The 17,783-nt window shown below is 42.1% G+C and overlaps 1 protein-coding gene across 8 annotated transcripts in view; it reads right to left on the bottom strand.

Annotated features, from left to right (window-relative positions):
* LEPR (leptin receptor) overlaps positions 1-17,783 on the bottom strand; it is a 44,342-nt gene that overhangs the window by 12,558 nt on the left and 14,001 nt on the right. For 6 of the 8 annotated variants that reach the window (XR_016469395.1, XM_090146824.1, XM_031603919.2 and 3 more), the window contains exons 5-16: positions 15,703-15,908; positions 13,581-13,726; positions 13,352-13,496; positions 12,444-12,740; positions 12,162-12,279; positions 9,603-9,802; positions 7,661-7,809; positions 7,259-7,415; positions 7,088-7,170; positions 5,924-6,140; positions 4,680-4,862; positions 4,042-4,137 (exon numbers count right to left, since the gene is read on the bottom strand). Coding sequence is in view for 7 of the 8 variants with exons in the window: in XM_090146824.1 (XP_090002950.1) it covers positions 4,042-4,137; positions 4,680-4,862; positions 5,924-6,140; positions 7,088-7,170; positions 7,259-7,415; positions 7,661-7,809; positions 9,603-9,802; positions 12,162-12,279; positions 12,444-12,740; positions 13,352-13,496; positions 13,581-13,726; positions 15,703-15,908 (1,997 nt within the window). In the remaining variant the exon portion in view is untranslated. Of the gene's footprint in view, positions 1-4,041; positions 4,138-4,679; positions 4,863-5,923; positions 6,141-7,087; positions 7,171-7,258; positions 7,416-7,660; positions 7,810-9,602; positions 9,803-12,161; positions 12,280-12,443; positions 12,741-13,351; positions 13,497-13,580; positions 13,727-15,702; positions 15,909-17,641; positions 17,694-17,783 lie in introns of all 8 variants that reach the window. The other 2 variants (XM_090146823.1, XM_090146822.1) reach the window with 2 other exon arrangements.

The raw sequence follows: 17,783 nt of genomic DNA, 5'->3' as shown, positions 1-17,783 counted from the left end.
AAATATAAGGCATTGGTGGATACCGGTGCACAGTGCACTCTGATGCCCTCGACTTATGAAGGGACAGAATCAATCCATATTTCTGGAGTGACTGGGGGCTCTCAAGAATTGACTGTGTTGGAGGCCGAGATAAGCCTCACTGGTAGGAACTGGCAAAAGCACCCTATTGTGACTGGTCCAGGGGCTCCATGTATACTTGGTATTGATTACCTCAGAAGGGGGCATTTCAAGGATCCTAAGGGGTATCGATGGGCCTTTGGAATAGCTGCTGTAGACACAAACAACATTAAGCAGCTGTCTGTTTTGCCTGGCCTGTCAGAAGATCCGTCTGTTGTGGGGTTGCTACAAGTAAAAGAGCAACAGGTACCAATTGCTACAAAAACGGTGCACAGACGGCAGTACCGCACCAACAGGGATTCCTTGCTCCCCATTCATAAGTTGATTCGTCAACTAGAGAGCCAGGGAGTGATCAGCAAAACTCACTCGCCTTTTAACAGCCCCATATGGCCAGTGCGTAAAGCCAGTGGAGAATGGAGGCTGACGGTGGACTATCGTGGCCTGAATGAGGTCACACCCCCACTGAGTGCTGCTGTGCCGGACATGTTAGAACTCCAGTATGAACTGGAATCAAAAGCAGCCAAATGGTACGCCACCATTGACATTGCTAATGCCTTTTTCTCCATTCCTTTGGCCAAAGAATGTAGGCCACAATTCGCTTTCACCTGGAGGGGTGTTCAGTATACTTGGAACCGTTTGCCCCAGGGGTGGAAACACAGCCCAACCATTTGCCACGGGTTGATCCAAACTGCATTAGAACAGGGCAGTGCCCCTGAGCACTTGCAGTACATTGATGATATCGTTGTGTGGGGCGATACAGCAGAAGAAGTCTTCACAAAAGGAGAGCGAATAATCCAGATTCTTCTGCGTGCTGGTTTTGCTGTTAAGCGGAGCAAAGTGAAAGGACCTGCTCAGGAGATTCAGTTCCTAGGTATAAAGTGGCAAGATGGCCGTCGTCACATCCCGACAGATGTGATCAACAAAATCACCGCTATGTCTCCACCCACTAGTAAGAAAGAGACACAATCTTTTTTGGGTGTAGTGGGCTTTTGGAGAATGCATGTTCCAAACTATAGCTTCATTGTAAGCCCCCTTTATCATGTGACGCGAATGAAGAATGAGTTTACATGGGGCCCTGAGCAGCAGCAGGCTTTTGAACAGATTAAACAGGAGATAGCCCGTGCCGTGGCCTTAGGGCCAGTACGGACAGGGCAGGATATAAAGAACATCCTCTACACTGCTGCTGGAGAGAAAGGCCCCACTTGGAGCTTGTGGCAAAGAGCCTCAGGAGAGACCCGAGGCCGACCCCTGGGATTCTGGAGTCGGGCCTACAAGGGGTCAGAAGAGGGCTACACTCCAACTGAAAAGGAGATCTTAGCCGCATATGAGGGGGTTCGGGCTGCTTCTGAAGTGATCGGTACTGAAACACAGCTCCTTCTGGCACCTCGACTACCAGTGCTGAACTGGATGTTTAAAGGAAAGGTTCCCCCCACCCATCACGCAACTGATGCCACTTGGAGTAAGTGGATTGCGTTGATTACGCAACGAGCGCGGATGGGGAACCTCAGCCGTCCAGGAATCCTAGAGGTCATCATGGACTGGCCTGAAGGTAAAAAGTTTGGAACACCAGCAGAAGAAGTATCACGAGCTAAAGAGGCCCCACCATACAACGAATTACCAGAAAATGAAAGAAAGTATGCCCTGTTCACTGATGGATCATGTCGTATTGTGGGAAAGCATCGCAGATGGAAATCTGCTGTGTGGAGCCCCACACGACAAGTTGCAGAGGCCACTGAAGGGAAAGGAGAATCAAGCCAATTTGCAGAGGTAAAGGCTGTCCAACTGGCCTTGGATGTGGCTGAACGGGAGAGGTGGCCAATGCTTTATCTTTACACTGACTCATGGATGGTGGCAAATGCTTTGTGGGGGTGGTTACAGCAGTGGGAGCAAAATAACTGGCAAAGAAGGGGTAAACCTATTTGGACTGCTGAACTGTGGAAAGATATTGCTGCCCGAATAAAGAATATGGTCGTGAAGGTTCGCCATGTAGATGCTCATGTGCCCAAGAGACGGGCTACTGAAGAACAGCAAAATAACCACCAGGTGGACCGAGCTGCCAAAATTGAGGTGGCTCAGATAGACCTGGACTGGCAGAACAAGGGTGAATTATTTCTAGCTCGGTGGGCTCATGAGACCTCGGGCCATCAGGGGAGAGATGCAACATATAAGTGGGCTAGAGACCGAGGGGTGGACTTAACTGTGGATGCTATTGCACAGGTTATTAATGACTGTGAAACATGTGCTATAATCAAACAAGCCAAGAAGATGAAACCACTCTGGGAGGAAGGGCGATGGCAAAAGTATAAATATGGGGAGGCATGGCAGGTTGATTATATCACCTTGCCACGATCCCACAGTGGTAAGTGTTATGTGCTTACCATGGTAGAGGCAACCACTGGGTGGCTTGAAACATATGCAGTACCCCATGCTACCGCCCGAAATACCATATTAGGTCTTGAGAAACAAGTCCTTTGGCGACATGGCACCCCAGAAAGAATTGAGTCAGATAATGGGACGCATTTCAAAAATTCTCTTGTAAATACTTGGGCCAAAGATCATGGCATTGAGTGGATTTACCATATTCCCTACCATGCACCAGCCTCTGGTAAAATCGAACGATACAATGGGTTGTTAAAAACAATGCTGAAAGCAATGGGTGGCGGAACATTTAAGCACTGGGAGAAGCATTTGGCAGAAGCCACCTGGTTAGTCAATACCAGAGGATCTATCAATCGTGATGGTCCTACCCAATCCAGCTCTCTACATACCGTAGAGGGAGATAAGGTCCCTGTTGTACACGTAAAGAGCATGTTGGGAAAAACAGTTTGGGTTCTTCCAGCTTCTGGAAAGGGCAAACCTCTCCGCGGTACTGTTTTTGCCCAGGGACCTGGATCCACTTGGTGGGTAATGCAGGAAAATGGGGATGTTCAATGTGTACCACAAGGAAATTTGATGCTGGGGGAGTGCAGACAGTAATTCCATGTATATGTGTATATATATATATATATATATATTAAGCGTGATGTAGTGATGTAGAATAAGGGGTGGAATGTCATGGTTTTGGTTTTTGCTTATTTGATTTTCAATATTCCACATCAAAACATCATGTACTGGAAGTATTAATGCTCTAATTCTACGTACCTATCCCTATACATTACGGAAGTCACGGGATCTGACCCTTCCGGGGGGGGCGGTCTCTTACTGCCTGGCAGTGGGTGCTGGAGGTGCTTTCCTAGCCGTTCCAAGCTTTTTCAGGTTTGACTCGGTCTCGGGAACTCTCTCTCATATCTTATTTGATTTATTAGTCTCAATTTCAATTAGATTGTATTATATTGTATTATTTTGCATTCCGATATCATAGTTAGTAAAATAAGTTTACCTCCATAGATTGTTGCCGCTGTTTTTTTTCCTTTTCCCCCTACCTTCCCATTTTGTGGGCCCAGGCGGGGGGTGGGGAGGGCAGGGGCCTACTGCCCCCTGTCACGGGCATAAACTGATCTAGTTAATTCCGTGACAAGCCTAAGCAAAAGAAATTTAGTAACAGTTTTATCACACATCAACCAATGTTTACCTTGAAAACAAACAGATAAAAGGAGGGAATTATTCCAAATACTGAGGTGATTCCTCTGTGCCAGTGGGAATCCCTTGCTGTTGGAAATTAGAGCATATGAATAAGGGAACAGTCTGTAACTGGAAGATTAAGAACCTAGGATCTCTGCTACCCAGTTAGGTGTATGGAAGTTCAGTTGCCTCACTAAATTCACTCTACAAAGAGCTTCCACTTTAAAGGAACTGAAATCCAAAGCACTGTTTTTAGATGTATTAAAATCACTTCATTTTTTTTCTGGTTAAGACACAGACTTCCACTTTTTACTACCAAGCTCCTGCTTCATGAACCACACAGAAGAGAGATGCTGCATTCACCTTTGGTGAACTGGTCCGTGGCTCTGGATTTGCCAACTCCTGCAGCAAACACGGGGTACAGGGTGAACCGGTACTTCTCAATCAGAATGAAGTGATCTGGAAGGAAGAAGTCAGCCTTCTGAATGTAAGCTATCACCCTGCTATGAAACAAGGGCCTCCAGAGAGGTTCGCATCGGAGCCAGGCCACAGACAGGAATGAGAAAAACTGCCTTTTATAGGTATGCACTTTAATATCAAAAGATTATTAATACTTACTGCATAATCTAGCAGATTTTTTTCCATGGAATTAACACTTTTATGCAACTACTGTAAATATTTCTAAGATTAAAGCAAATAACACAGATGGAATTAATTAATTCATTAACTTAGGTAACTAGCTGGGTACGGTCAATATTCCAGAGCTAATTTTATTGTGTTGCCATAAAATGAACACACATCTCAGCTTCATTCTTCATCAACTTCAATCAAGAAAGCAACAGTCAGTCCTCTCACAATAATCAAGAATTGCTGTCTTGCTCTTTACCATAAAACCAGAAATGGAGAGATGGGAAGAGAGGAACGTGAGAGCTCAGGGATGCTACATTCTTCTATTCCATATCAATTAACATAATGCATTACATTTTCAAGCACACACTCACCATAAATATAGTATTTACTAGTATTTGGAGGAACTCGCACCCATTTCATCTCCTCTTCTTTGTTAAGGTTTCTCCACTCAATAATTAAAGATGTTATCACATATATTTGAGGTGAAAGCGTCCAAGTCAAAATCACACACGTGCTGTTCACTGGGTAAGCAATGAGAGACTGCACTGCATTCACTGCCAAAGCAAGGACAGAACAGCTGTGAGAGACAAGGGCTCCAACAGAGGTGAGAGCTGGCTTAGCAGGAGCTGATGCTGCAGCATACATGCACACAAATGACCACTACAGTTTAAGAGCTTCATTTTAGTTTTATCATTACACAGTACAGCCTGATCCATAGTTCACATAAGCAAATGTATTTCTCTAAGCCAGTGAATCTTGGTCTACACCAACAAGTCCTGAGCACTAAACAGACCAAGCTTCTCACCAAACAAATGTCTGTGTTGTCATTACTCCTTAATCATTACTCCTTAACTAAGAAATAATCAACAAATGGACTTTAGCTACGAAAACATACAGTGCGAGCCTACAAGCTAAATCCTATCTAATCCCCCTACATAACACAGCCAGACCATAATCCAGGCAGACAAACGCTTCCCACTTCATCTGCTACCAACTATGAGTCTCCACCCTTACGTGCAGTATCAGAAAGAATTTGACCCATAAAAATGCTTCTAAAATGGCAGTACTGTGGAAAAGTTCTGTGAATAAACTGCAGAAATGTTTCCCACAGAACACATTAGCACATGAATGTTACACAATTTAAGATTTAAAATTCCAGTAGTCTTTATTTTATTAATGAAGCACAGCGTGGCTCAACCTCTGAGAATGCAGCTCGGGAAAGAGGGCTACACCTCTTTCCAGCCAGGGAAACAAGATCACATCTCATTCTGGAAACAATAAAACATTCCCCTGCAAGAATGCTGGGCATTCCCAAGACAAAGCAGACGAAAGATCAGTTCCACAGCATGATTTCATTTTTATTTGGTTAATTACTTTATGTCCTGTTACTGGAGGGGAGACATCCCAGGTAAGATTTCCAGGTGATGGAAATCTCATTTTCAAATAGCTTTACTGGTGAGATACAGAATCTGTTTCCATACATGACTGAACCAACTGCTTTTTTTTTTCCCCCCAACAAAGGGAATTTCATTACAAAGAAAGCTTTGCCTAAAAGCATCACACGGTTTCCTAACATATTTCACATCTCAAAACGGTAACTAACAGATGTTCTTACCTGTGCTCATTTGTCGTGATAAAGTTAAGTTAAAATTAACTGAAGAAGCTCCAATTGAATTCACAGCTAAGATTGTAATGGTGTGTGTGTGTTCAGTCCATGGAAACGAGCAGGTGGTGCCTTTGTCGACATATTCTGACCACGAGGTGTTTTCTGATGTCTGATGCTTTATAACGTACTGGCTCACACTGCACAGTGAGTGATTCTTCATCAGTGGCTGTGGCAAACATTAACGTTAATCAATTTCCCAGACTTTGATTTCAAAAGAAAACATTTGGGTAGAACTGTCAGCATCCCAGTTTTAAGAAAGCATGGCCCAAAAAAAATACTCTATATGCTGTTTCCTTAAGAAAAGACACCACAGTCCACTCACAGACCTGACTTCCTCTCTGCCCCATCCCTGCAGGCATTCAAGGCCAGGTGGATGTGGCTCTGGGCAGGCTGGTCTGCTGGTTGGCAACCCTGCAATAGCAGGGGGTTGGAACTAAATGATCACTGTGGTCCTTTTCAACCCAGGCCATTCTATGATTCTATGATATGATTCTGATACCCCTACTTGCTATCTCTCCACTGAAAGAGGGCACAAGGAAACACAAAGTTTCAGATTCCTAAAAAAATTTGCTGCTTTATGTTGGTATTTTTTCAGGATTGGAAATTAAAAAAAAAAAAAAGAAAACCAACCAAAAAAACAGGACAGATGATTATTTTCACACCTAACATCACTGCAAGGACAAGCAGGAGTGGCCAGTCGTTGCTGTACTCTTTTCCTCTATCCTGCTTTAACCTTTGAAGGTAGCCTTGCCAAGTCTGTATGCAGTTGCAGCGGTGTTTGCACAGGCAGCTGTCTGGGAGTCAGTGGCACATTCTGCTCTGAGATTTCAGCAAAACTTGGCAGTCAAAAACTGCATCTCATTCCCTTACAGTATTTGATTCCATGTTACCTTTTTTTTTTTTACTCCCAAGTATTAGAACAAATTGCATGTTAAATCTGTTTCACACCATCTATATAATTAACACCGAGCGCGCAGGCTGACATGAACACACAACACAGCACTGCCTGCACAGGGAAGCACGTGCTCACCACACTCCTCGTTGGGTAATAATAGCAGTGCTTTTGGATCAAATCTCTTTCAAAATGAAGGATCAAAACGTAAGCACTCTCACCTGCCACAGGAGCATAACGTTTGTCTGCCCCATTGCTGGATCTTCAGTAATAGTTCTCCAAAACTCAGGGCCATGTAAGGGAGCTGCAACATTACAATTTTGAAAGGACAGCGTCACATCTCAGCCTGAAACTGGACAAACCACCAGAGCACACCCTGCAGGCACATCTACCTTGGATATCTTTGACAGCTGCATAGGCTGATCTGCTCCAGTTGCTCCAGTAGCCCAAACCATCCAGGGCTCTGCAGCGGATCTGAACAATATATTCAACACAAAGTTGCACTTCTATCACAGCTGATCTTGTTGATGCACTTAGAACGTCATACAGCTGTAACAGAAGTCAAAATACTGAAAGTAAGAACAAAGGGTTGTTTCAGCATGTGTGACAATCAAAACTCTTGAAAATAAATCCAACAAGGGAGATGCCTACCCAGTAACATTCCCTTGCCAGATAATGCAAATACTCAGAACTGTGATTCACTGCAACCAACTCCATCAATACCTGCTAGCTGACAGGCTACATGACAGCACTGCAACAATTCATGCTTTGCTCTGGATTGAAAAAGACAGTACCTCCCATGTGAGTTCTTCCTTGTTCACTGCATACCGGATCTGAAACTTGAGGTCATTGTTTGTAAACACAGGGTTTGCCCAGCTCACATTCAGCAGCCCATCATTTTTGGTGATCTCTGCTTTAATGTTGGAGGGAGGAAGTGGCTTCACTAGAAAATGCAAAGGAAAAAAAGACAACTGTAACATCACTACTGATATTTCTCATTAAATCAAGTCATCACTGCATGCCTTCCTCTGTCCCAAGGGCAGCAGGTAACACTGCAGCCTCTGCTACTCCAAGCTGGGAGAACACCAGACTCCAGACACCAAATCACCAACTCTACAGCACAGGCCAGCCTGCTGTCCACTGCAGAGAGAGTGCTTCTGGCTGAGAAAGGGGAAACTGAAGTCCATCTTTGACCCAAATTAAAATCATCAAAAATCTTAAGTTGATAATATCAAAATCAAAGTTTCTTATGACATAATCATTTTTTTTAAACTCATGGCAAAGTTTCAGTAGGTTTCATTTGAATTTAAACCGCTGTGTCAGAAAGCCCCAGTTAGTTAACAAAGTAAGTTAGAATAAATTTGTTATGACCAGCGAGCAGGCGAGAGAGAAAAGCAAATAAATAACAAAAACTTCAAGTATGTTTTAAATTCTGGGTGAGGTTAGAACAAATAGGATTTGTTTTGCTCACTCTAATTAAAATCTGAAATGCAAGGCATAGTTTGGTTTGTTCTTTATGTGCCTGTACCTCTCCACTCCCATAAAATATGTACTCTGTTCTGCTTTATTTCATGTAGCTATTTATTTCATGTGGTCTATCTGGAGTACAGAAGGAACCAGCTATTGCAAATACTAAATCTGGGTGGAAAAGTGAGACTTCCTCTCTGTAGAGGGATGTAGAAAATCTTTTTGCAGAAGTCACACAAAGCCAAAGCTGCAATGTGTTCCCTCTGCATATGTTCTCATTTGTGTCCAAAGCAATACAGAGTCCAATGAATGCTCTGAGTCATGGACCCAATAATAAGACTTGCTTTGCACATTTTGCAGTGTTTGAAAACACTCAAGCACTGTTTCTGCCTCTATCTTTTACACAAATTTCAGTTCTCTGTGTGTCACAAAACAAACTTTGCAAAAGCATGCAAGAACATAAACAGCTCCTATGCTTTTAAACAGGAGCGTGCTATCATGCTACACTGCATCTAAGCACAACCTTCAGAGAAGCACAGTATGGCTGAGGCTGGGGGTACCTCTGGGTCCATCCAACCCAAGTCATTCCCCAGCTGGGCCCCCAGAGCTGTGCCCAACCACAGCCACATGGATTTGGAAATTCCCAAGGAGTTCCCCCATTCTCTGGTCCTTGTGCCAGCACTCCAGCACTGCCCAGTACAGAGTGCTGCCTTGTGGGCACAGGAAGCTCCTGGGCTCCAGTCCGTGCCCAGTACCTCTGGGCCTGCACTGGCATCAATGCCTAAAGCCTGGCTCTGTTCTGCCTGCATGTCCCTTCAGGTTATTATGGACTGGCACCCCTCAAAGCCTCCCCTCCTCTGGGTTGAGCAATCCCAACTCTCTCAGCACCTCCCTCAGAGGAGGTACCAGAAACAAGCAACTAATCAAGAATCTTAAAAAAAAAAGTCAGACTGCCTTTTACCAAACTATTTTTTTCTTCTTCTTCTGGATGTCTTTGCAAAACACTCAAAAGGATAAACATACAAAACTAAGTGTGTCATTTTATAGGTACTAGCTACAGTCATGATCTACTCCCGTGCCAAGCAAAATCTATGGAAATAACATTCAATCCAATGTTTTTTTTAGAAGACAACACTGAAGTTCTTAAGTGTTAATGTTCTTTCCACAATATAATTTATTTAAAATGCTACAACGTACTTCACCTATACCATATAAGGCCTGAAATCCAAGGTCACAAGTGAAGAAAGACGCGCAGAAATCTAGACTTACCCACATCTGCTGGAACAACACAAGTTGGTGAGGATTCAAGTGTTCCCAGCGAGTGCTTAAACTCAATCCACATGGTATACCCAGATAAAAGAAAAACAGGCTGAAATGTGCACTCGTAAGAATGATTCCTCTGGAAATGGCATTCTTTCACCTCTGATTCTGGAGGAGTACTTGGAAAGTTAGAACAATAAATTTTGCTCCTTAAAAGAGGAAAAACGTTCAGTTAATGCGCTGCAACAATAAGCTGCTCATGGCATCAGTCATATAGGATGTAATTAAAACAAGTGTTATCACTGGAATTGTGTGACTTTTAAAATGATTATTTGGACAGACCTTGAACTTTACTCTGCACTGAGTGGAGAAATAACACAGCAGTGTTCCTTAAAACTTTGGCTCTTAGTCTGGAGGAAAAGTAGGACATAGAAAGCTCATCCCATTGCAAAATCTTTTGATAACAGACTAACAGCAGGAAGAAAGAGGTACAAAAAGAGCAGGCATCTCCAAACACTTATAAATCATGTTACTTTGGAGGTATTTAGAGGCAAGGCAGCCAGGAATATGACTTGCCAAACACCAACTGATGTCCACAGCAGAGGAGCCCAATCAGATATGCACAGTGAAGCCTCCAGGAGACTGAAATCCCATACGAGTATTAATTCTGGAGGGTGCTATCAAAATCCCACAGGCAGTCAATATCACAGCTGGCAACAGAAGAGACCAAGGCTCTGGACAAAATAGCAGTAATGTCTTATGGGAGATGGGAAGGACAGGCTCCAAATTCCTCCTAAGTGTCTGCACAGCTCAGACTTGCAGTAAGAGTGGCCAGATAGGGCATTCATTATTCAGCTGGACCACAAAAGTTAGCCTTAGCTGAATCCTTCCTCTTCCTGTCAACACAGCTAATACTGATTAACAGTTGTCTGCTGCTTAGGTTTAGCTTAGCATTCTGTTTTTCCAGGATGATCAGTTCTGTGCTGTTACAGTTGGCAGCACTGACTGTAGAGGAAGACGTAATCAGGAGCCAATGAAAACAAAACACCAACATGTAAAGCTATCACACCACATCACTGTACAGCATGGGATTTCATCTCTCAAATGGAATCACATCAAGATGAAAAATAGCTGTGTGCTCCTGGAAAACCTCCCATCCATTCCCTATGGCACTTCTTTTTGAAATTCTTGCTCTTTCAGTCTGTAGTATTAACAAAGCACACACACACACACTTCAATTAAAAAAAAAACATGAAACAAACCTCAGCCCAAGAATACTGAATAAATATCCCATTCAGTGGTAGCATTCAGCTAGCATTACAGTTATATTACTGTACAGTGCTCAGTGAAGCAGAACACTAAAAGTACAAATTATTATGTAGCATTAGAAAAAAATAGCTAAACCTGAACAGTGTAAAAGCAGGAATAAAACCATGGTATGAGCAGCACTGTGTTTACTTCAGGCTCCCTGCCCAGCACAACACTAATTACATTCAGACTTCTGAAGACAGCCAAAACAAAAACTACCTCAGGTGTCATTTAGTCACCAGTCCTGCCCTAGAAGTCCCCACCTGCAATCTCACTCAAGCATTCCAGCTACTGCTTTATTCCACAAAACCCTGAGAAATACTCATTTTGGTACAACAAGTTGTTCAGAAATTAAATCCACCTTCACTAGGAAGGACAGTTCAGCTTTCCAAAGGATCAGGCACTCGAGGTTTGTTTTTGTAAAACCTTTATATATCTATTCCTGCAGAACAATGAAATGAAAGGGTTGCTCCAGCCAACCAACAACATTACCTTCATAAAGCAACAGCTCCTTTCTGAACCAACAATCTTATATATATTTTTTTGCCCTTGTATATTTATATACTGTATGTAGAAAAAGAGACACAGAGCTCCAGTCTGATGAGGCTGCCCAGCATCCTGCCCAGCTGAGATCCCAAGGCCTCTTTCCAAGGACAGAGATTTTAGAGCCAATGTGGGCTCTTGCTCCAGTGCTCTGTCAATGAGTGCCTTTGTTAGGGGGTGTTTTGTTTTTTTTTTTTTGGCTACTACTTTTTCACTTCTTTACTGTCTGTAGAAATAAGCAACTAGAAGATCCTATATAACTGATAGAAGCAAATATATCCATGTTAAGAGCCAGGTGAACTTGCATTCACTCATACAATGCAAGCAGAAAGACAGAATAACTTGAGAAAACCCCAAAAGCTGGGTTCAGTAATTAGTTCAGTTAGATGTAGGTCAATGTCATAACTGAGTTAATAAATATCTGTGTTCTAAACTGTATTTATAGAACTGAATTCTGAACTGCACCTACAAGGTTCACAAATGCAGGAGAGCAGGTCAATAAAAAATAAAATCCATATCACTTACTCAGATACCCATAGTCCTCATTTGCACACATATTTAATACCTCTGGAGTTCTAACTGAGGAGAAGTCTGGCTTACAGGAAGTGAGCACATTTTGTATTTACACATTCTATCATCTATTCCTGGTTCTTTGCTGTAACAGTATTTTCTGAGTAATGCTTTCCAAACAACACATGAATTAAAAGCTATACACACCTGTGGTATCTTAACTGCAAGGAGCTCCCCAAGAGCAACGCGTTTGGGTTTGCAGACCATCTGCAAGTCATTTTAGTTAAGTACCCATCAGTTTCACATTTGATATTGATATTCACATCTAATTAAAAACACATTAAAAGTTATTAATAAGATATAATTGTTTACACAAAAACATGCATTACAAGTGGTAGCTATTCGACAAAAGCTAAATGGAGTTTAAGAAAATTGACCTTACTATTAAAATGCACCAAAACTGTAATTTAAAATCATCTGGACTCTTACCTACTACATATAATTCAGCGTATCTATGATGACATTCCCTATTTTGATGGCAACAGTACAATGCGTTATAGAAGAAACTTCCTCTAGGTTTTGTTGCTTTCAAGTTGAAAAGAGTAACTTTGCTTACGCGATCGTTCACAAGCGTATACTGACTTTCTGGGATTTCTTCTGCTAAATTCAGCCACCAAACAATCTTCTTGGACGCTACGCTCTTGGTTTTGTTTTTATAGATGCAATGAAATGAAGCATTAGAACCAACACTGGTCAGTATCTTAGTAGGGAAGTACAGCACCTCAGCTACAAGAAAAGAAAGAAAGCCACTGAGATCAGAATCAGAACAACAACAAAAACCACAGATCAACAGAAAATTACTATTATCCAGTTGTATCTCTACATCATCTGCTTCCTCCAGGCTTGTTATTATGAACTGCTATAGGACAGAGGAGCAGGAACAGATCCTTGACTGTTTCCTTCCATAACTTATCCTTACAATCTCTAATAAAAACAACCTTTACTGTCCCTAGGCAAGTAGTAATGAACTGACAGAAAACACCAGGACAGTGAAAACAACACATAGCAGCGTAAGTGAAAGACCCAGCTTCTCCTAGGTCTGAAAGCAATAGGGCCAGACATGGGGGTGTCAGGGAGGTCACCATGCAGTCTCCATGCATTTATCATTTAATGCTAATCTTCTACAAAGGAAAGAGCACAATCTCAGGTAAAGCTACGAGCAGGAGAAGCAGGAGGTTAAAGAGCTTACACGGGAATTCTTGGTCCAACTCACGCACAGTGCACTGCACCTCCCTGGATAATGTTCTCACACACACTGATTCCACAAAACAAAAACTGGAAAATTTACTGTATCCCAGAAGTCTACTTACTGCTCCAGGTAACTGCACATGACCTACCTCCCACATTCAGATTATATAGTGTGCTCCATTCACTCCAGAACCCCGGACCATAATGATTCTTGCACCGCACTTGAGCAAAGGAGGAAGAATCAAGCAGCATACTGTCTATGTCTAATGAGGTATTTAAAGCAACTTGAACCACCTGTTGGTTGGATTATCAGAAGCTATTATTATTGAACAACGATTCAGGAAAAAGAAAGGAAGAGAGAGAGCAGGGCTGACTCACCTGCCAGTCATTTTGACCTGAATTTCCAGAGATGTTCACTTCATACTGGAGCGGGTACGGCATCAGTACAGGCTCAGACCAGCAGATCTTCACTTGACCTCTCTCAGTCATTTCTAGATGCACATTCAAAGGAGGTTCAGGCTTTACTGCAGACAAATTAATATACGAGTTTACACTGCCTGTGACTGCTGGCTGTAATGACTTCTATTGATTCGGAAATTTCTTTCACACTTTAAGTTCAGTTTCCAACAGTTGCTCTACAGACAACGTATGAGAGAGCAACGTTGTGCAATATTACTGTGAAAGTTCACCCTGCACTGCTACACAGTCAGCTATCAGGATACGCTGTCTGACCTAACATTTGCCTTAAAATTACAAGTATTTCTTGCCTTGGTCATGCTTCTCCCCAGTAATCAAGTACTAGCTTATCTGATTTGCAGAAGAAAAGGTTGAAAGGGATGGGAGTGCTGTACAAAGCCATTTGCTCAGCTCATTAACAGGCAGGAAGTAACATCCTCATACTGTACACACAATTTCTAAATCTTCCCATCCCTTCTACCGTGATTATGGCTATGAATAAAAGGCTTCCCACAGAGCTACATTAAGGCAGAGGGAAAAAGGGGGCTTCAGGAAGTTCCCACATGGATACAGAGAACTCTGTGGAGGAGGAAATAGATGGGCAATTTAAAATGATGATTGCGATCACATTCACTCTTCCTTGGACAAAGGCAAGGAACTGAGATCCTACTTTTACCTGTTAATGAGACCTTTTCATATCACTGTGTAAGTACAGTGCCTTTTGGTTGACCTTGTCCTCATTCAGCAGAGTTCCTCTCATGCAAGGCTGATATCCTGTTAAAAACCACTGCAGATTAAACAGCATGTGCCTTACCTGAAAAGAAAGCATTTCCAAGGGTCTCAGGCAGTGGGGTGCATGCTCATTTTAGCCCTGTCTGCTCTGGATGTCCACAGCTTGCCCCCACAGGTAACTGGCTCCTGGCATTTGAACCACGTGGTCAGACAACACGTTAGGCTCACATGGAGCCTCCCAGAGCAACATGGGGGTTCACTCCAGTAAGAGTCTGCACCTTCAGTACTGGACTAAATACAGAGAGGCCATTCATGGGTTTCTTTGCTCTTACAGTCATCTTCTTTGGATGGTATTACTGGAACCTCACTCAACTTACCAAACAACAGTTATTATTTTCAGTACAAGTTCACCATACTAAGTCTTATATACTCATTTTCTTATTACTTATCCAAATTCTCCAAGTTAATTGCATTGAGATGGAATAATGAATACCAGCAGGAATAAGTGATTTCAGTAAAAGGCCATAGTTTTCAAAACAAAAAGTCATCGACTTTTACATCACACTTCTGGGCATGTTACAATACAAATAATGATGTTTTCTTATTCTGCTGCCACCTGTTCTACTGACATACTACACAAGTTTTTGTGTTTTTACTTTCCAACTGATTTTTAACTCAACTAAACCTCAGCAGAGGACATACTAATATTCTTCATTTTTTAAAATATACTTCACTAAGCAGAACAATCTAATAACAGCACTTTTAATGCTGGCACACTCAGTTCTGAACGTATAACTTTTTCCCTGTGGCATCATTCAAAACCATAATGGTAAATGCAACCCCTCATCTTCAGAACTGCCCCACCCAGAGATGTTTAACTTGTTCTGTCTGCAGAGCACATCAGTTAGGAAGCAGTTTATAAGACTTCTATTTTGTCCCCCCCACAGCTGACAGACCCTACCTGTTCAATCTTAGACAAGATCTGTAATAACTGTGTTCACAAAATGGACACATATCAAATTCACTGTGTCACAAGGGCTTTGGCTTGATTAAATATTAGAGGACTGTTTTCCAGTTTGGAAAATGCTGGAATTGTATGTGTAAGGAAGAAAGAAAAATATAAGAAAAACAGAGCTGCTAAGAGAAGAGCTTTAATTGCAAAGCAGCATTAGGAACAGCCTTTATTCCTGCTCAGTGAGCAATCCAAGACAACACCAGGAAGTCCCTTCCTGTTCTGTGTCCTCCTTCTCACCCAAAGACATTCTGCTGTCACTCCCCATTAACAAAGGCTCACAACCTATGTAACACTTACCTATGTCTATGGGCTTGACCGACATCAAGGGTGACCAAAGAGGTGTTACACCACTCACAGTCTTCAGCCACATGATGTAAGTGTGGTTGAGCCTTGGGGAAGGCACATGGCACTCACATTTGCTGTACTCACTGCAGTTACACTGAGCAGCCAGGGCAGTCCTCTTCAGGGAGCTGGTAGATGCATCTCCCAGTGACAGCTCTGACCTACAAGGTAAAACAAACAAAACAAAGTATTTCTCTTTACACTGTATTTCAATAGAGAGGTGTTTGTCTTCTGGGGGAAGTTTATTTGCAAAAACAAACAAACAAAAATATTGCCTGTAATAAAAAAAAGATTAAAACTTTCTAACTGTAGTAATCGCTTTTACTTTGCTGCTTTTCCCACTTAAAATGGTTTTCAAGTAAAGCAAATTAGATGATTTCACAAAAAGTATTAAGGTTTGATCCTGAAACAGATGTGCTACAATCATGATGAGACCCATAGTTCAGTCAGATTGGTTTCAAACCCCTGGTGGCAGCTATTACCAAAGTCAGCTCCCCCACAGCAGACTAACTGCAGTCTTCTGCCACCCCAACTGGGATTTCATTCTAATTCCTCTGTGTAGGGCAGTGAAATCAAATCTAAATTTAGTGTAGCTTCTACTACCATTAAACATAGTAAGTAATATATTAGTCAAAAACTCATTTTTCAGTGAAAAACAAGCTTCGTAATAACAATCATATATGATTTATAAACGTGATCTATCTATAAATGTTTTCAATGCTTATAACTCTACAGAATTGAATCAAATTATTCTCAATTTATAAAATAAATACGACACAAGTGGGCATAATGCTGCTTCCATCCATCAGTTGAAAACAAAGGGTCAAACATACAAGAACTAATTCTTCTGATTTCAAGAAAGGTCCAACAGCACAGCTGGGCGGGTGTGCTGAGGCATGTCAGAAGTAAGGTAACAACTGTGGCACTGCTTTCAGTATTTCTACACACTGTGGTTGTGCAAGTGCTATCTTCATTAGGACTGATGGAGCAGAGCTACCTGGTTAAGGATTTTCAATAAGCATGTCTCAGTGCACATAGCAGTTCTAGGTCAGTCCTCAGTTGAACAAGCTGTCCCTTATCACTGCAGAGAGGTGGCTGACTGGTTCACACAAGGCTAAGTCCCTAACAGAACGTCAGTGCTCTCCAGTTCAATGTATAACTGATGCACTCAACTATGACACCAAAGTTGAGGTAAATTGTGTAATTTATCCTTAAGAACACAGCAGTCTAAGCTCAGAACTAAAGAAGTTCCCTTCAGGCATTGCAAATAGGTTGGGAACATGAGCACATCCTATAAATCACCATCCAGTGAAAGGGCAAATTGTATCAGTACTCAGAATTCACCCACAAGCGTTCATCTGTGCCACTGCAAAAGGATCCCTAAGGCTAAGAGATTTCAGTTAATGTAATCAACCATCAAGGCTTACAGCATTCCTAGAATACACACAACTATCGTTCACTTTTGGTAGAAGATTAACCTAATTTGTCTAATTAAATTTCAGAATAATCTTTCTCCTCCCAAAGACATGCTGCTGGGGAAGGTACCCTCAGCACAGCATTGTTTCAGACAGAAAAACACATCTTCTACTCTAAGTGACTTGATACTATTACGAGCAAATAAACCGTGGATGTGCAAAGTCAAAAGGGTACATCTTGAATGCTGAAAAACTTAAAACTGCTGAGGAGCAAAACTTCATCTTAGAGATTCTTCTAGGTCATTATTTTCATACATTGCTTATCTTATACGTGAAAATTCCAGCCTGAGCTCCAGACTCCCAGGCAATAACACAATCCAGGAATGCATATTTTTAAAGCTGGGAATGTTTTCAAGGTATTTTGGCTCATGTGAAAAAAAATGTGAAGGTATCAGCAAGCCAACAGGGGAAACTGTTACCTTAGTAAAATCTGAATTGCTCTGCTAGCTGCTCTCCCACAACATAGGGACCCTAAAAGAAAAATGTTACCATGAAATCTGGGAAGTGAGACAAGTTCTCCAGTGTCAGGGGCCACATTGCACCTTGCCTCTGCAGCACAAA

The sequence above is a fragment of the Phasianus colchicus genome, chromosome 9 (assembly GCF_987193195.1).
Source record: "Phasianus colchicus chromosome 9, bPhaCol1.hap1.1, whole genome shotgun sequence".
NCBI lineage: Eukaryota > Metazoa > Chordata > Aves > Galliformes > Phasianidae > Phasianus > Phasianus colchicus.
The sequence above is the reverse complement of the archived record's forward strand: the minus strand, read 5'-3'. Positions and strand labels throughout refer to the sequence as shown.